This window comes from Oncorhynchus kisutch, linkage group LG26 (assembly GCF_002021735.2).
Source record: "Oncorhynchus kisutch isolate 150728-3 linkage group LG26, Okis_V2, whole genome shotgun sequence".
NCBI classification, from domain to species: domain Eukaryota; kingdom Metazoa; phylum Chordata; class Actinopteri; order Salmoniformes; family Salmonidae; genus Oncorhynchus; species Oncorhynchus kisutch.
In genome coordinates, this window is record NC_034199.2 from 25917351 (window position 1) to 25934897 (window position 17547).

Sequence of the window (17547 nt, forward strand, 5' to 3'; positions counted from 1 at the left end):
TACTATGCAGTTGTTTGGAGTGGTTTGAATGTAGGTAGGCTACATTAGGAAGTTGAAAGAGAGTAACAAAGTTACTAAACCCTACCCTGTCCAGACAGATAATTTATGAATAGCCTACTGTGCAGCACCTGACCTGAGTAGCTAGAGGAGCTGCTACATTCCAGCTCTAAGATCCCGAAAAGCAGGTGAACCATTGTAGAAATTATTTGTGGATCAATGGAGCTATGAATATGCATTGATTACAGAGAGGACATTCAGTGGGTTTATACAGTGGTATTCTAATCCATGCACCTTCTCTGACAAGGCACAAAGTAATGTGTGTTTTAATTTTACAGTGGCAGGGATTATATCAACATCATAGTGAATTGGATGTTTGCAGCTCTCGCTTCTCTTTCCTTCTCTCTCAATGAACAAACCTAACTGCTGCTGACATCTGGTGGTGGATAAAATAATTTATGTAGAGAATGTTTTCATTAGAGAATCACGTTGCATCCATGAAGAATGTATGTCACAGAATGTGCATGCTAAGGAGTGCCTTGCCATGTTTTCTCACTGTCAAATGTTTGCCTTGATAATGTCAATGTGGATATAAAAATCAACTAACTTATGTGGATGATTAGTTCATTCTCATGGCGGATCTCATGGCGAACCGGATGCTAGTTTATCTATGCCAGACAATGCAGTAAGTAAGTCTTTCTGGCGTGTTTCCTCTGTAAGACAACAGCTTATCCTCCTAATGGAAAAAGTAGGGAGCATAGACTGGTTTCTGGCAAATAACTCTGGCAAATTCCTGTGAGCCTGGAATTTCTCCTTGTAAAGTTTAGGCATTTCTAAATCTATCCAGCCAGCTTTTTGAACTGAATTTCTTTCCAAAAATGGATGGGATTTGTGGAAACTTGCATGTAAAGTCTGACTACAGCTGATGAATAACTAGGCATGGAAAAGGCCTCCACTTAAAGCATGGCTTTACAGTTTGTATCCAAGGAAAAAGTGTCACGATGTTGACACATTACCCAAACTACAAAAACAAACGTGTACCTGCACATCCCCTATGTATCTTTCCAGCCCCCCCCCCCCTCTATCTTTCTTACTCTAGCCCCCTCCTTCCCTCTAACCCTCCCTGTTTAGCTCGAGGTGATGGGTGTGAACTGTCTGTGATGACAGTGTCAAGTTACAGACCTGCTCAACAGGATTCTACTCACTCTCTCTGCCCACAATTGGGTCTAATGAACACCATATGCACTGTAAAAACAAGCCCAGCAATGCATTCAAAACCACTTCCTGCAGGGCAGACTGAAGCTGAGGGGAAATGACATCACGGGCTTTAAGTTGGGAGGTGATGTCGAAATCACCCAAAAACAGTTCAGGAACAGACGGGTACAGATAAGTGTTGACACCAGCGACAGGTCGAAGTCCAATTGCTGATGTTACAAAACCAATGGTGCAAGACAGACTACTAGACTCCCGTCTGATTTGGGGAACTCTCTAGGTCAACAATGAGAAAGGCTACAGGACACAGCAGTGACAACCAGAGGAACAATGCTACCCAGACTGGATCAGTTGTTTTTCTCTCCAACCCTTTGATGAGTGGTGAGTAGACTGCTTGGTGAGATACAGTAAAAGTTTCCACTTGTCTATATCTATGCTTTGGCCAATGAATGTCTGTATCTGTGAATGATCCTATGATTGTTGTTCTTCTCTTATAAGATATGGAGTCAGATTGGTCCCCCATTCATGATGCAGCCTACAATGGACGTGTTCTCACACTGAGAAACCTAATAGCTCAGGTAAGGAAGGCACACCCAGACCCACAGGGCACAGACGTCAATTCAACGTTTATTCTACGTTGGTTCAATGTCATTTCATTGAAATGACATGGAAACAATGTCGATTCAACCAGTGTGTGCCCTGTGGGTCCTTATTATGCACGCTCATGCCTGCAGGCTTTAGTGTAACTGCTATTTGGTATTTCTGTTTATAAAGTAACAATAGCCTTGCCATTGTCTGCGGAATGGGGATGTAGATGGAATGCATCACTTAAGCACAGCATTATTCAAGGGACAGCTTAGCACACTGAACATTCAAAGCAATTTCAATATGGAGAAATGTCTATCTATGGTTGGCAGAGGGAATAGGATTGGTTTTATATTTGTGTCATATTTTTTCAACTCTCTTCACAGGGAACGTGTGTCAACCTGGCCACTCAAGACAGAGTCTCTCCCCTTCATGGAGCATGTCTGCAGGGACACACTGACTGTGCCCGGTTACTGTTAGAAAATGGGGCAAATGTGAGTAAGGAATTTCACTCTAATCTGCACCATCTCTGAATTTGGCTGATTTTAAGACTCACAGCACAAAGCTGTATACATTATTTACATGATTCAATTTCAATGTAGAACAAGCACAGGCCAAATACAGGCAGACCCCTCTGAATATGGGTTATAAATGTGTCTGTAGAGTTATTAGGCGATTAACCTCACTCATTCCTTGTCACTTTAACATTACTAGCACAAATCTGTAGACAACAATACCCCAACTGTACACTGAGTGACTGTAAAGTCACATGTTTCAATAGCTACTGAATTGGAGTGTAACAATTTATTTAACTGTTGAATAGCCTAAATTTTCGTTTTAATAAAGCACTGAGCGAAAACAGAATATCAACAACATAGCTCAGGTAGTAGGAAGCTCTCTCAACCATTTATATGCAGATGATACAGGCTTATACTCAGCTGGCACCTCCCCAGTAGTCACCTCATACAAGTACTTGGGAGTATGGCTTGACAGTACACTGTCCTCTCAGCACATATCCAAGCTGCAAGCCACGGTTAAATCTAGACTTGGTTTCCTCTATCGTAATTGCTCCTCTTTCACCACAGCTGTGAAACTAACCCTGATTCAGATGACCATCCTACCCATGTTAGATTACGGAGACGTAATTTATAGATCGGCAGGTAAGGTTGCTGTCGAGTGGCTAGATGTTCTTTACCATTCGGCTATCAGATTTGCCACCTATGCTCCTTATAGGACACATCACTGCACTCTATACTCCTCTGTAAACTGGTCATCTCTGTATACCCGTCGCAAGACACACTGGTTGATGCTTATTTATAAAACCCTCTTAAGCCTCACTCCCCACATCTGAGATACCCGCATTCAACCCTCATCTTCCACATACAACCCCGGTTCTGGCAGTCACATTCTGTTAAAGGTCCCCAAAGCACACACATCCCTGGGTTGCTCCTTTTTCAGCTCACTGCAGCTAGCGACTGGAACAAGCTGCAAGAAACACTCAAACTGGACAGTTTTATCGCCATTTCAACATTCAACGACTTAATCATGGACACTCTTACTGACACTTGTGGCTGCTTCACGTGATGTATTGTTGTCTCTACGCTTTTTGGCCTTTGTGCAGTTGTCTGTGCCTAACAATGTTTGTGCCATATTTGTGCAGCTACCATGTTGTGCTGCTACCGTGTTGTTGCTCTTGGTAGGCCGTCATTGTAAATAAGAAGTTATTCTTAACTGACTTGCATAGTTAAATTAAGGTAAAAAATATATATACACTGAACAAAAATATAAACGCAACATGCAATTTAAAAAAATATTTTTCTGAGTTACAGTTCATATAAGGAAATCAGTCAATTTAAATAAATAAATTAGGCCCTAATTTATGGATTTCACATGACTGGGAATACAGATATGCATCTGTTGGTCAGATACCTTAAAAAAAGTAGGGGCATGAATCACAAAACCAGTCCGTATGTGATGTGACCACCATTTGCCTCATGCAGCATGCACCTCTTTAGCATAGAGTTGATCAGGCTGATGATTGTGGCCTGTGGAATGTTGTCCCACTCCTCTTCAATGGCTGTGCGAAGTTGCTGGATATTAGCTCGAACTGGAACACGCTGTCATACACATCTATCCAGAGCATTCCAAACATGCTCAAGGGGTGACATGTCTGGTGAGTATGCAGGCCATGGAAGAACTGGGACATTTTCAGCTTCCAGGAATTCTGTACAGATCCTTGCGACATGGGGCTGTGCATGATCATGCTGAAACATGAGGTGATGGCGGCGGATGAATGGCACGACAATGGGCCTCAGGATCTCGTCATGGTATCTCTGTACATTCAAATTGCCATCGATAAAATGCAATTGTGATCATTGTCTGTAGCTTATAACCTGCCCATACCATAACCCCACCGCCACTATGGGGTACTCTGTTCACAACGTTGACATCAACAAACCGCTCGCCCACACGATGCCCTGCCATCTGCCAATTACAGTTGTGACAGGGGTTCATCCTGTATGCCAGTGGCCATCCAAGATGAGCATTTGCCCACTGAAGTTGTTTACAATGCCAAACTGCAGTCAGCACGCAGATGAGCTTCCCTGAGACTTTCTGACAATTTGTGCAGAAATTATTTGTTTGTGCAAACCCACACTTTCATCAGCTGTCCAGGTGGCTGGTCTCAGATGATCCCATAGGTGAAGAAGCCGGATGTGGAGGTCCTGGGCTGGCGTGGTTACACGTGGTCTGCGGTTGAGGCCGGTTGGACATACTGCCAAATACTCTACAACAACATTGGAGGCGGCTAATTCAATTCTCTGGCAACAGCTTTGGTGGACATTCCTGCAGTCAGCATGCCAATTGCACTCTCAATACTTCAGACAACTGTGGCATTGTGTTGTGTGACAAAACTGCACATTTTAGGGTGGCCTTTTATTGACCCCAGCACAAAGAACACTTGTGTAATGATCATGCTGTTTAATCAGCTTCTTGATATGCCACACCTGTCAGGTGGATTGATTATCTTGGGAAAGGAGAAATGTTCAATAACAGGGATGTTAACAAATGTGTGCACATATAAATAAGCTTTTTGTGCGTATATATAACATTTCTGGGATCTTTTATTTCAGCTCATGAAACATGGGACCAACACTTTATACACTGCTCAAAAAAATAAAGGGAACACTTAAACAACACAATGTAACTAACTTAGGAAGCAACACTGATTGACAATAAATTTCACATGCTATTGTGCAAATGGAATAGACAACAGGTGGAAATTATAGGCATTTAGCAAGACACCCCCAATAAAGGAGTGGTTCGGCAGGTGGGGACCACAGACCACTTCTCAGTTCCTATGTTTCCTGAGTGATGTTTTGGTCACTTTTGAATGCTGGCGGCGCTTTCACTCTAGTGGTAGCATGAGACGGAGTCTACAACCCACACAAGTGGCTCAGGTAGTGCAGCTCATCCAGGATGGCACATCAATACGAGATGTGGCAAGAAGGTTTGCTGTGTCTGTCAGCGTAGTGCCCAGAGCATGGAGGCGCTACCAGGAGACAGGCCAGTACATCAGGAGACGTGGAGGAGGCCGTAGGAAGGCAACAACCCAGCAGCAGGACCGCTACCTCCGCCTTTGTGCAAGGAAGAGCAGGAGGAGCACTGCCAGAGCCCTGCAAAATGACCTCCAGCAGGCCACAAATGGGCATGTGTCTGCTCAAACGGTCAGAAACAGACTCCATGAGGGTGGTATGAGGGCCCGACGTCCACAGGTGGGGCGTTGTGCTTACAGCCCAACATTTGGCATTTGCCAGAGAACACCAAGATTGGCAAATTCGCCACTGGTGCCCTGTGCTCTTCACAGATGAAAGCAGGTTCACACTGAGCACATGTGACAGACGTGACAGTCTGGAGACGCCGTGGAGAACGTTCTGCTGCCTGCAACATCCTCCAGCATGACCGGTTTGGCGGTGGGTCAGTCATGGTGTGGGGTGGCATTTCTTTGGGGGGCCGCACAGCCCTCCATGTGCTCGCCAAAGTTAGCCTGACTGCCATTAGGTACCGAGATGAGATCCTCAGACCCCTTGTGAGACCATATGCTGGTGCGGTTGGCCCTGGGTTCCTCCTAATGCAAGACAATGCTAGAACTCATGTGGCTGGAGTGTGTCAGCAGTTCCTGCAAGAGGAAGGCATTGATGCCATGGACCGCCTGTTCCCCAGACCTGAATCCAATTGAGCACATCTGGGACATCATGTCTCGCTCCATCCACCAACACCACGTTGCACCACAGACTGTCCAGGAGTTGGCGGATGTTTTAGTCCAGGTCTGGGAGGAGATCCCTCAGGAGACCATCCGCCACCTCATCAGGAGCATGCCCAGGCGTTGTAGGGAGGTCATACTGGCACCTGGAGGCCACACACACTACTGAGCCTCATTTTGACTTGTTTTAAGGACATCACATCAAAGTTGGATCAGCCTGTAGTGTGGTTTTCCACTTTAATTTTGAGTGTGACTCCAAATCCAAACCTCCATGGGTTGTTAAATTTGATTTACATTGATAATTTTTGTGTGATTTTGTTGTCAGCACATTCAACTATGTAAAGAAAAAGTATTTAATAAGAATATTTCATTCATTCAGATCTAGGATGTGTTATTTTAGTGTTCCCTTTATTTTTTTGAGCAGTGTATATCTCCATATAGGTGTACAACTACCATTCCCAGACACACCAATATGCTTGGAATGTGACAACCAGTGGAGTGTTAACCTTCTCAGCAGGCTATCACCAGCAGTTATGTTGGTTTGTATAGGATGGTAGAGGTATCTGGCAAGATATATGTTGTTGTCTGCGGTACCAGGTGAATGTCCCCATGTTGGAGAAGACCACCCCCCTGTCGGAGGCCTGTGCCCGGGGTCACGTGGCCTGTGTGACCCTGCTCCTCCAGCACGGAGCCTCACCCCAGGGATCCAGCCTCTCAGCCTCCCCCATCCACGAGGCTGCAGCCAAAGGTCAGGGGTCACATTCTTAGCTTTTATCGTCAGCTTTTATCAAATAAAAAAAAGCACCATGAACTCCATTTGTTGTTGTTGCAGTTATTTTTGTTGTTGTTGTAATACCTAGGAGCTATAGCACTTTGTTAAACCAGTCAGATTTGATATTTTTTATGATAAAGTGTAATGAAATGTATCATTCCCCAGATTTGGATACAGTAAGCAGTTTTTCAAAGCAGATCCCACACACTGCTCTTTATACCCTGAATATATCTATGTCCAGGTCACCCAGAGTGCATTGAGTCTCTGGTTCATCATGGGGCAGATGTAGATCAGCACACTGACCAATCAGGCTCGCCACTCTACATTGCCTGCACAAATCAGCATCTGAGTACCGTGAGGAAACTGCTTCAGCTTGGTATGAAAATGTATTCTCTTTAGTTTGTTATTACGCAGAAAGGATGTATAGATAGATAGAATCTGGACTAGACATTGACCAGGGTGCTTCTATCACACGGTGCTCAAATAGGAGTTATTTACAGTTTACACTTGGCCTGCAGTATATGATACTCTCATTTGACATTTACGGTAGGCTACATACAAAATCCACATATTTACACACAATATCCACACATATATGCTCTCTGTCAGGTGCTAGTGTGAACAGGAGTAAGGATGGGGACTCTCCTCTGCACGCGGCAGCCCGTCTGTCCAACCCTGAGCTGGTGTCTGTTCTCCTGGAGCACGGGGCTGACTGCAACTGCAGAGACACACAGGGCAAGCAGCCCCTGGACCTGGCCCCTCCCAACAGCCCCGTTGAAAAACTACTGGGCCACAGAGGAGGTAGCTAGACCCGTAAGATTTTGGACAGAAGATTCGGTGGTGCTTTGAACTGCTGTTGTATACATCGAGTTTAAATCCATCATGGATGTGTTTGTGAAAGGATTCTTGGTTCTTGCATGATTTATTGATAGATTTGCATAGTACTTACATTGTGCTTGTGTTATTAACAATATCAAACCCTGAGAACATCTTTATGTTATCTAAATGATGGCTGTTTCTCCTCTGATGGCTGACCAGGAGTGTCTCGTCTGATGCAGCAGTGCCGGCTGTCCATCAGGAACGTTTTGGGAAAGACCAGACTTAGTTCAATCCATGGTCTTCAGATCCCCACAGAACTGAAGCAATACCTTCTGTACCAATCAGATCGAAAGGGTATATTCATTAAATGAGCATATTTTTTATGTTCTATCTCAATGCATTTCTACTTTCGGTCAATAGGTGGCACCTTAGCACCAGCATCTGTGGAGAGAGGACGTTAACACTTATTGTGAATGTTGATTAGTGGGATGGTTTGTGCCACATTATCAGATTTGTACACATGAAAGATGAGAGAAAGAAGAGAGAACTAGATTTTCTGCATTCAGAAATAAATTAATGAATATGTACTGTTACTTGAAAATTGGTGTGAATATTGCTCAACGGTAAGATCATAAATGTTAACCAAAGGAATGCCAAATAAACATAATTATTTTGTTTCAAACAATGCCTTTTGGATTTTCTAAAAAGCTTAAAATGTAAGTATCCATTCATGATACTGTACTTTCATACACCCATTAATGCATTCATCTAGCCATACAATTACATACACAAGTTACATGTAAATACAGTGCCTTGCGAAAGTATTCGGCCCCCTTGAACTTTGCGACCTTTTGCCACATTTCAGGCTTCAAACATAAAGATATAAAACTGTATTTTTTTGTGAAGAATCAACAACAAGTGGGACACAATCATGAAGTGGAACGACATTTATTGGATATTTCAAACTTTTTCAACAAAGCTGCGATTACAGCTGTAAGTCGCTTGGGGTATGTCTCTATCAGTTTTGCACATCGAGAGACTGACATTTTTTCCCATTCCTCCTTGCAAAACAGCTCGAGCTCAGTGAGGTTGGATGGAGAGCATTTGTGAACAGCAGTTTTCAGTTCTTTCCACAGATTCTTGATTGGATTCAGGTCTGGACTTTGACTTGGCCATTCTAACACCTGGATATGTTTATTTTTGAACCATTCCATTGTAGATTTTGCTTTATGTTTTGGATCATTGTCTTGTTGGAAGACAAATCTCCGTCCCAGTCTCAGGTCTTTTGCAGACTCCATCAGGTTTTCTTCCAGAATGGTCCTGTATTTGGCTCCATCCATCTTCCCATCAATTTTAACCATCTTCCCTGTCCCTGCTGAAGAAAAGCAGGCCCAAACCATGATGCTGCCACCACCATGTTTGACAGTGGGGATGGTGTGTTCAGGGTGATGAGCTGTGTTGCTTTTACGCCAAACATAACGTTTTGCATTGTTGCCAAAAAGTTCAATTTTCGTTTCATCGGACCAGAGCACCTTCTTCCACATGTTTGGTGTGTCTCCCAGGTGGTTTGAGCTGAAAGTTTAGAGGGACGGCCAGGTCTTGGTAGATTTGCAGTGGTCTGATACTCCTTCCATTTCAATATTATCGCTTGCACAGTGCTCCTTGGGATGTTTAAAGCTTGGGAAATCTTTTTGTATCCAAATCCGGCTTTAAACTTCTTCACAACAGTATCTCGGACCTGCCTGGTGTGTTCCTTGTTCTTCATGATGCTCTCTGCGCTTTTTACGGACCTCTGAGACTATCACAGTGCAGGTGCATTTATACGGAGACTTGATTACACACAGGTGGATTGTATTTATCATCACTAGTCATTTAGGTCAACATTGGATCATTCAGAGATCCTCACTGAACTTCTGGAGAGAGTTTTCTGCACTGAAAGTAAAGGGGCTGTAACGGTTCTCTTGTGGTGAAGGAGAGTCGGACCAAAATGCAGCGTGTAGATTGCGATCCATGTTTATTCAACAAACGTAACACGAATCTAAATACAAACACTACAAAACAATAAACGTAACGAAAACCGAAACAGCCTAATACTGGTGCACATACACACAGAACAAGGACATCAAGACACTAAGGACAATCACCCACAAAACAGGCTACCTAAATATGGTTCCCAATCAGAGACAATGACTAACACCTGCCTCTGATTGAGAACCATATCAGGCCAAACATAGAAATAGACAAACCAGACACACAACATAGAATGCCCACCCAGCTCACATCCTGACCAACACTAAAACAAGGAAAACACATACGAACGATGGTCAGACCGTGACAGGGGCTGAATAATTTTGCACGCCCAATTTTTCAGTTTTTGATTTGTTAAAAAAGTTTGAAATAACCAATAAATGTCGTTCCACTTCATGATTGTGTCCCACTTGTTGTTGATTCTTCACCAAAAAATACAGTTTTATATCTTTATGTTTGAAGCCTGAAATGTGGCAAAAGGTCGCAAAGTTCAAGGGGGCCGAATACTTTCGCAAGGCACTGTAAGTAAATATATAAGTACGTCCACACACAGTGCATTCAGAAAGTATTCAGACCCCTTGACTTTTTCCACATTATGTTACATTACAGCCTTATTCTAAAATTTACACAAAAAAATGTTTCTTAATCAATCTACACACAATACCTCATAACAAAGCAAAACCAGGTTAAGATATTATTTTTGCCAATGTAATAACAATATCACATTTACATAAGTATTCAGACTCTTTATTCAGTACTTTCTTAAAGCACATAAAGGCAATGATTACAGCCTTGAGTCTTCTTTGGTATGACGCTACAAGCTTGGCACACCTGTGTTTGGGGAGTTTCTCTCATTCTTCTCTGCAGATCATCTCAAGCTCTGTCAGGTTGGATGGGGAGCGTTACAGCACAACTATTTTCAGGTCTCTCCAGAGATGATAGATCAGGTTCATGTCAGGGCTCTGACTGGGCCACTCAAGGACATTCAGAGACTTGTCCCGAAGCCACTCCTGCGTTGTCTTGGCTGTGTGCTTAGGGTCGCTGTACTGTTGGAAGGTGAACCTTCGCCCCAATCTGAGGTTCTGAGCACTCTGGAGCAGGTTTTCATCAAGGATATCTCTGTACTTTTGCTCAGTTAATCTTTGCACCAATCCTGACTAGTTTCCCAGTCCTTGCCCCTGAAAAACATCCCCACAGCATGATGCTGCCACCACCTTGCTTCACCATAGGGATGGTGCCAGGTTTCCTCTAGATGTGATGCTTGGCATTCAGGCCAAAGAGTTCAATCTCGGGTTTCATTAGACCAGAAAACCTTGTTTCTGATGGTCTGAGAGTCTTTGGGTGACTTTTGGCAAACTCCAAGCAGGCGGTCATGTGCCTTTTACTGAAAAGTGGCTTCCGCCTGGCAACTCGGCCCTGATTGGTGGGGTGCTGCAGAGATGGTTGTCCTTCTGGAAGGTTCTCCCATCTTCACAGAGGAACTCTAGAGCCCTGTCAGAGTGACCATCAGGTTCTTGATCACCTCCCTGACCAAGGCCCTTCTCTCCTGATTGTTCAGTTTGGCCAGGCAACCAGCTCTAATAAGGGTCTTGTTGGTTCCAAACTTCTTCTATGTAAGAATGGAGGCCAATGTGTTCTTGGGGAACTTCAATGCTGCAGACATTTTTGGTACCCTTCCCCAGATCTGTGCCTCAACACAATCCTGTCTCGGAGCTCTACGGACAATTCCTTTGACCTCATGGCTTGGTTTTTGCTCTGAAATGCACGGTCAACTGTGGGACCTTATATACAGTTGAAGTCGGAAGTTTACATACGTTGAGGTTGGAGTCATTAAAACTCGTTTTTCAACCACCACAAATTTCTTGTTAAAAAACTATAGTTTTGGCAAGTTGGTTAGGATATTTTATAATTCACTGTATCACAATTCCAGTGGGCCAGAATTTGGAAAATGATGGAAAATCCCTGAAAATGATGTCACGGCTTTAGAAACTTCTATTAGGCTAAATGACATAATTTGAGTCAATTGGAGGTGTACCTGTGGATGTATTTCAAGGCCTACCTTCAAACTCAGTGCCTTTCTGTTGACATCATGGGAAAATCAAAAGAAATCAGCCAAGACCTCAGAAAATAAATTGTAGACCTCCACAAGTCTGGTTCATCCTCTGGAGCAATTTCCAAACGCCTGAAAGTACGACGTTCATCTTCATCACGTTCAAACAATAGTACGCAGGTATAAACACCATGGGACCACGTAGCCGTCATACCGCTCAGGAAGGAGATGCGTTCTGTCTCCTAGAGATGAACGTACGTTGGTGTAAAAAGTGCAAATCAATCACAGAACCTTGTGAAGATGCTGGAGGAAACAGGTACAAAAGTATATATATCCACGGTAAAACGAGTCCTGTATCGACATAACCTGAAAGGCCGCTCAGCAAGGAAGAAGCCACTGGTCAAATCAAATCAAATGTATTTATATAGCCCTTCGTACATCAGCTGATACCTCAAAGTGCTGTACAGAAACCAAGCCTAAAACCCCAAACTGCAAGCAATGCAGGTGGCTGTGCCGGGTGAAGATTATAACAGAACATTGCCAAGATGTTCAAATGTTCATAAATGACCAGCATGGTCAAATAATAATAATCACAGTAGTTGTCGAGGGTGCAGCAAGTCAGCACCTCAGGAGTAAATGTAAGTTGGCTTTTCATAGCCGATCATTAATAGCATCTCGACCACTCCAGCTGTCTCTAGAGAGTTGAAAACAGCAGGTCTGGGACAGGTAGCAAGTCCGAAGAACAGGTCAGGATTCCATAGCCGCAGGCAGAACAGTTGAAACTGGAGCAGCAGCACGGCCAGGTGGACTGGGGACAGCAAGGAGTAATCATGCCAGGTAGTCCTGAGGCATGGTCCTAGGGCTCAGGTCCTCCGAGAGAGAGAAAGAAAGAGAGAATTAGAGAGAGCATACTTAAATTCACACAGGACACCGGATAAGACAGGAGAAGTACTCCAGATATAACAAACTGACCCTAGCCCCCCGACACAAACTACTATAGCATAAATACTGGAGGCTGAGACAGGAGGGGTCAGGAGACACTGTGGCCCCATCCGATGATACCCCCGGACAGGGCCAAACAGGAAGGATATAACCCCACCCACTTTGCCAAAGCACAGCCCCCACACCACTAGAGGGATATCTTCAACCACCAACCTACCATCCTGAGACAAATCCGAGTATAGCCCACAAAGATCTCAGCCACGGCACAACCCAAGGGGGGTGCCAACCCAGACAGGAAGATCACATCAGTGACTCAACCCACTCAAGTGACGTACCCCTCCTAGGAACGGCATGGAAGAGCACCAGTAAGCCAGTGACTCAGCCCCTGTAATAGGGTTAGAGGCAGAGAATCCCAGTGGAAAGAGGGAAACCGGCCAGGCGGAGACAGCAAGGGCGGTTCGTTGCTCCAGAGCCTTTCCGTTCACCTTCACACTCCTTTCCGTTCACCTTCACCAGACTACACTCAATCATATGACCCACTGAAGAGATGAGTCTTCAGTAAAGACTTAAAAGGTTGAGACCGAGTCTGCGTCTCTCACATAGGGTAGGCAGACCATTCCATAAAAATGGAGCTCTATAGGAGTAAGCCCTGTCTCCAGCTGTTTGCTTAGAAATTCTAGGGACAATTAGGAGGCCTGTGTCTTCTGACAAATCAGAGAGATAGGTAGGAGCCAGCCCATGTAATGCTTTGTAGGTTAGCCATAAACCTTGAAATCAGCCCTTGCCATGACAGGAAGCCAGTGTAGGGAGACTAGCACTGGAGTAATATGATAAAATTTTTTGGTTCTAGTCAGGATTCTAGCAGCCGTATTTAGCACTAACTGAAGTTTATTTAGTGCTTTATCCGGGTAGCCGGAAAGTAGAGCATTACAGTAGTCTAACCTAGAAGTAACAAAAGCATGGATAAATTTTTCTGCATCATTTTTGGACAGAAAGTTTCAGATTTTTGCAATGTTACATAGATGGAAAAAAGCTTTCCTTGAAACAGTCTTGATATGTTTGTCAAAAGAGAGATCAGGGTCAAGAGTAATGCAGAGGTCCTTCACAGTTTTATTTGAGACGACTGTACAACCATCAAGATTAATTCACAGATTCAACAGAAGATCTCTTTGTTTCTTGGGACCTAGAACAAGCATCTCTGTTTTGTCCGAGTTTAAAAGTAGAACGTTTGCAGCCATCCACTTCCTTATGTCTGAAACACAGGCTTCTAGCGAGGGCAATTTTGGGGCTTCACCGTGTTTCATTGAAATGTACAGCTGTGTATCATCCGCATAGCAGTGAAAGTTAACATTATGTTTTCGAATGACATCCCCAAGAGGTAAAATATATAGTGAAAACAATAGTGGTCCTAAAACGGAACCTTGAGGAACACCGAAATTTACAGATGATATGTCAGAGGACAAACCATTCACAGAGACAAACTGATATCTTTCCGACAGATAAGATCTTAACCAGACCAGAACTTGTCCGTGTAGACCAAATTGGGTTTCCAATCTCTCCAAAAGAATGTGGTGATCGATGGTATCAAAAGCAGTACTAAGGTCTAGGAGCACGAGGACAGATGCAGAGCCTCGGTCTGATGCCATTCAAAGGTAATTTATCACCTTCACAAGTGCAGTCTCAGTGCTATGATGGGGTCTTAAACCAGACTGAAGCATTTGGTATACATTGTTTGTCTTCAGGAAGGCAGTGAGTTGCAGCGCAACAGCCTGTTCTAAAATTTGAGAGGAATGGAAGATTCGATATAGGCCAATAGTTTTTTATATTTTCTGGGTCAAGGTTTGGCTTTTTCAAGAGAGGCTTTATTACTGCCACTTTTAGTGAGTTTGGTACACATCCGGTGGATAGAGAGCCGTTTATTATGTTCAACATAGGAGGGCCAAGCACAGGAAGCAGCTCTTTCAGTAGTTTAGTTGGAATAGGGTCCAGTATGCAGCTTGAAGGTTTAGAGGCCATGATTATTTTCATCATTGTGTCAAGAGATATAGTACTAAAACACTTAAGTGTCTCTCTTGATCCTAGGTCCTGGCAGAGTTGTGCAGATTTAAAGAGGAGTCCGTAATTTGCTTCTAATAATCATGATCTTTTCCTCAAAGAAGTTCATGAATTTATTACTGCTGAAGTGAAAGCCATCCTCACTTGGGGAATGCTGCTATTTAATTAGCTTTGCGACAGTATCAAAAATAAATTTCGTATTGTTCTTATTTTCCTCAATTAAGTTGTAAAAATAGGATGATCGAGCAGCAGTAAGGGCTCTTCGATACTGCATGGTACTGTCTTTCCAAGCTAGTCGGAAGACTTCCAGTTTGGTGTGGCGCCATGGTCCAAAACCACCATAAAAAAAGCCAGACTACAGTTTGCAACTGCACATGGGGACAAAGATCATACATTTTGGAGAAATGTCCTCTGGTCTGATGAAACAAAAATACAACTGTTTGGCCATAATGACCATCATTATGTTTGGAGGAAATAGGGGGAGGCTTGCAAGCCGAAGATGTGGCAGCATCATGTTGTGGGGGTGCTTTGCTGCAGGAGGGACTGGTGTACTTCACAAAATAGATGGCATCATGAGGGAGGGTAAATGATGACCCACTGGGAATGTGATGAAAGAAATAAAAGCTCAAATAAATCACTCTCTACTATTATTCAGAAATGTCACATTCTTAAAATAAAGTGGTGATCCTAACTGACCCTAAAACAGGGATTTTTTACTAGTATTAAATGTCAGGAATTGTTAAAACTGAGTTTAAATGTATTTGGAAAATTTCCGACTTCAACTGTAGAAATACGTGCGTACCTTTCCAAATCATGTCCAATCAAATGAATTTACCACAGGTGGACTTCAATCAAGTTGTAGAAACATCTCAATGATGATTAATGGAAACAGGAGGCACCTGAGCTCAATTTTGAATCTCATATTAAAGGGTCTGAATACTTACATATAAGGTATTTAACTTTTTTTTTAAATAAATTTGCAAACATAAAAATAATAATGTTTTGTCATTTGTCATTATTGTGTGTAGATTGCTGAGGAAATGTTTTTATTTAATAATTTTTTATAATCAGGCTGTAACGTAACAAAATTTGGAAAAAGTCAAGGGGTTTGAATACTTTCCAAAGGCACTGTAGGTGCACACACGCACACACGCATCATAATTAGACAGAATAAAGGGTTTTCTCCTGAATAAAATTGATAGGTTATAGCATGGCTATTCCATTGTCACTTAAATCAGCATTCAATCAAGCTTTGTGGAAGGAGATGCCGCCCCAAAGTCTTACCATGAATCAAGATAATCAGGAAAAACTAAAGCCAATCACTGGGAGATAAATGGACGATTGGAGACACAGAAGTGTGTGTCCTGTAAGAGGTGATACATTTAGCCAGAGTGATATATTGATTGCCTTCTCTCGCTTTTGTGCGGTCCACTGTATTCCTCATCATACCCCAAGCGATGACACTGGAGATTGAAACAAAATAAATGTTGCTAATGAAGGATCCATCTGATACCTAGTCTTCCAGTTAAGAATGTGGAAATTTGACCAGTAATATGGTTTCTGGGACAGTGTGGGGTAAACACTTTTCTATTCCCCTTCAAAAAAACTATTACTTACAAAACAATAGGGTGGTCATTATTGAGTTATTTCATAACCAGAGTAAAGGGAGCAATTTCTTTCCATAAAAATGGATACTGCGATGACCACATTCATTTAAATTATTGCTTATGAACAATTGATTATTAAACAAGCCCCAGAAGAGGTGTCATTCATGTATATGGTTCATGGTAGCCTGTCTGTCATCATGTCTCTTCTCCATGTCTATAACTTCAACAGGAGATAATGTGCTGCCATGAACGCGATTTTCCTTTTCTGTGATGATACAGCAATAGCTGCTGAGCCACATACACGGCTTCTCATTATTCGCAATACTCATTACCTCTTCATCGATCCCCTCTCCCAATTTACTGCTTGAGGTAAATCATTGTCCCTTCAAAACGTACAATAAGCATCTTGGGCCATCCGTGCGCATTGAGCCAGCCTTTGATTTACTAGTGCTGAATGTTAAATCAATATTGTGGAGGATATTGTGACTTCTGAGACTCCCCGGTCAGACTTATCAGACCCATGTAATTAGTGGCATCTGGGAAATCAAGAAAAGAGACTGAGTCTGTCTCTCAGGGGGGAGAGAAGACAGTCGTGTGGCTACACATTTTCAAACATGTAATGAACAACTTTCTCTACTGTAATGACTGAATGTAATGCATTAGTGGTGAGAGCGGGTGGGAGCCTGCCTGGGAGGATGTTCATATTGGGTTTTGGACCACCTTATGTAACCAACAGGATCAATCTGTCTCTGAGTGGATTCTGACAGACTTGGTCAGGTACTGAAGGAGGTATAGATGCACTTAGAGCTTACCCACCTGCATCTGATGCTAAAGCTTTTACCTAAAGCCCCCTAGAGAACCTGGCACTCCATTTAGCTTTGTCCTCCTGCTAAATGCACAGGCACTTACCGCCTCAAATAGCTGCGAAAGCGATTCTCAGTGAGAGCAAAAATATAACAAATAATGCAAGTTTTACACCCACTGCACACATTCTCCTAAAACGATCCAGTGACTAATACAAACAGTCCATTGATGCAGGGAGAGAGGTTTCTCAATCGCGTGGTAAAGACTCATACATAGGAACCCTTTAAGAGAAAAGGGAGAGTTCAAAACATCACATGTGAATGAGGAAAAACACAGAAATAGCACTGTTAGGAAACATGAGGTAGCTGAACGTGATCGTCTTATATAAGAAAAAGAAAAGGCTCCAACCGAAGCA

General features: G+C 43.1%; 1 protein-coding gene across 1 annotated transcript; it reads left to right on the forward strand.

Annotated features, from left to right (window-relative positions):
- The first annotated feature begins 1272 nt into the window (after positions 1–1272).
- Positions 1273–8328, forward strand: LOC109871360 (ankyrin repeat and SOCS box protein 9). The gene is made up of 7 exons (XM_020462212.2): positions 1273–1590; positions 1708–1787; positions 2181–2288; positions 6653–6803; positions 7069–7203; positions 7437–7628; positions 7866–8328. Exons 1-7 carry the CDS (start codon positions 1497–1499, stop codon positions 8015–8017), a joined length of 912 nt encoding a protein of 303 aa, XP_020317801.1. The 5' UTR covers positions 1273–1496; the 3' UTR covers positions 8018–8328.
- The last annotated feature ends 9219 nt before the right edge of the window (positions 8329–17547 follow it).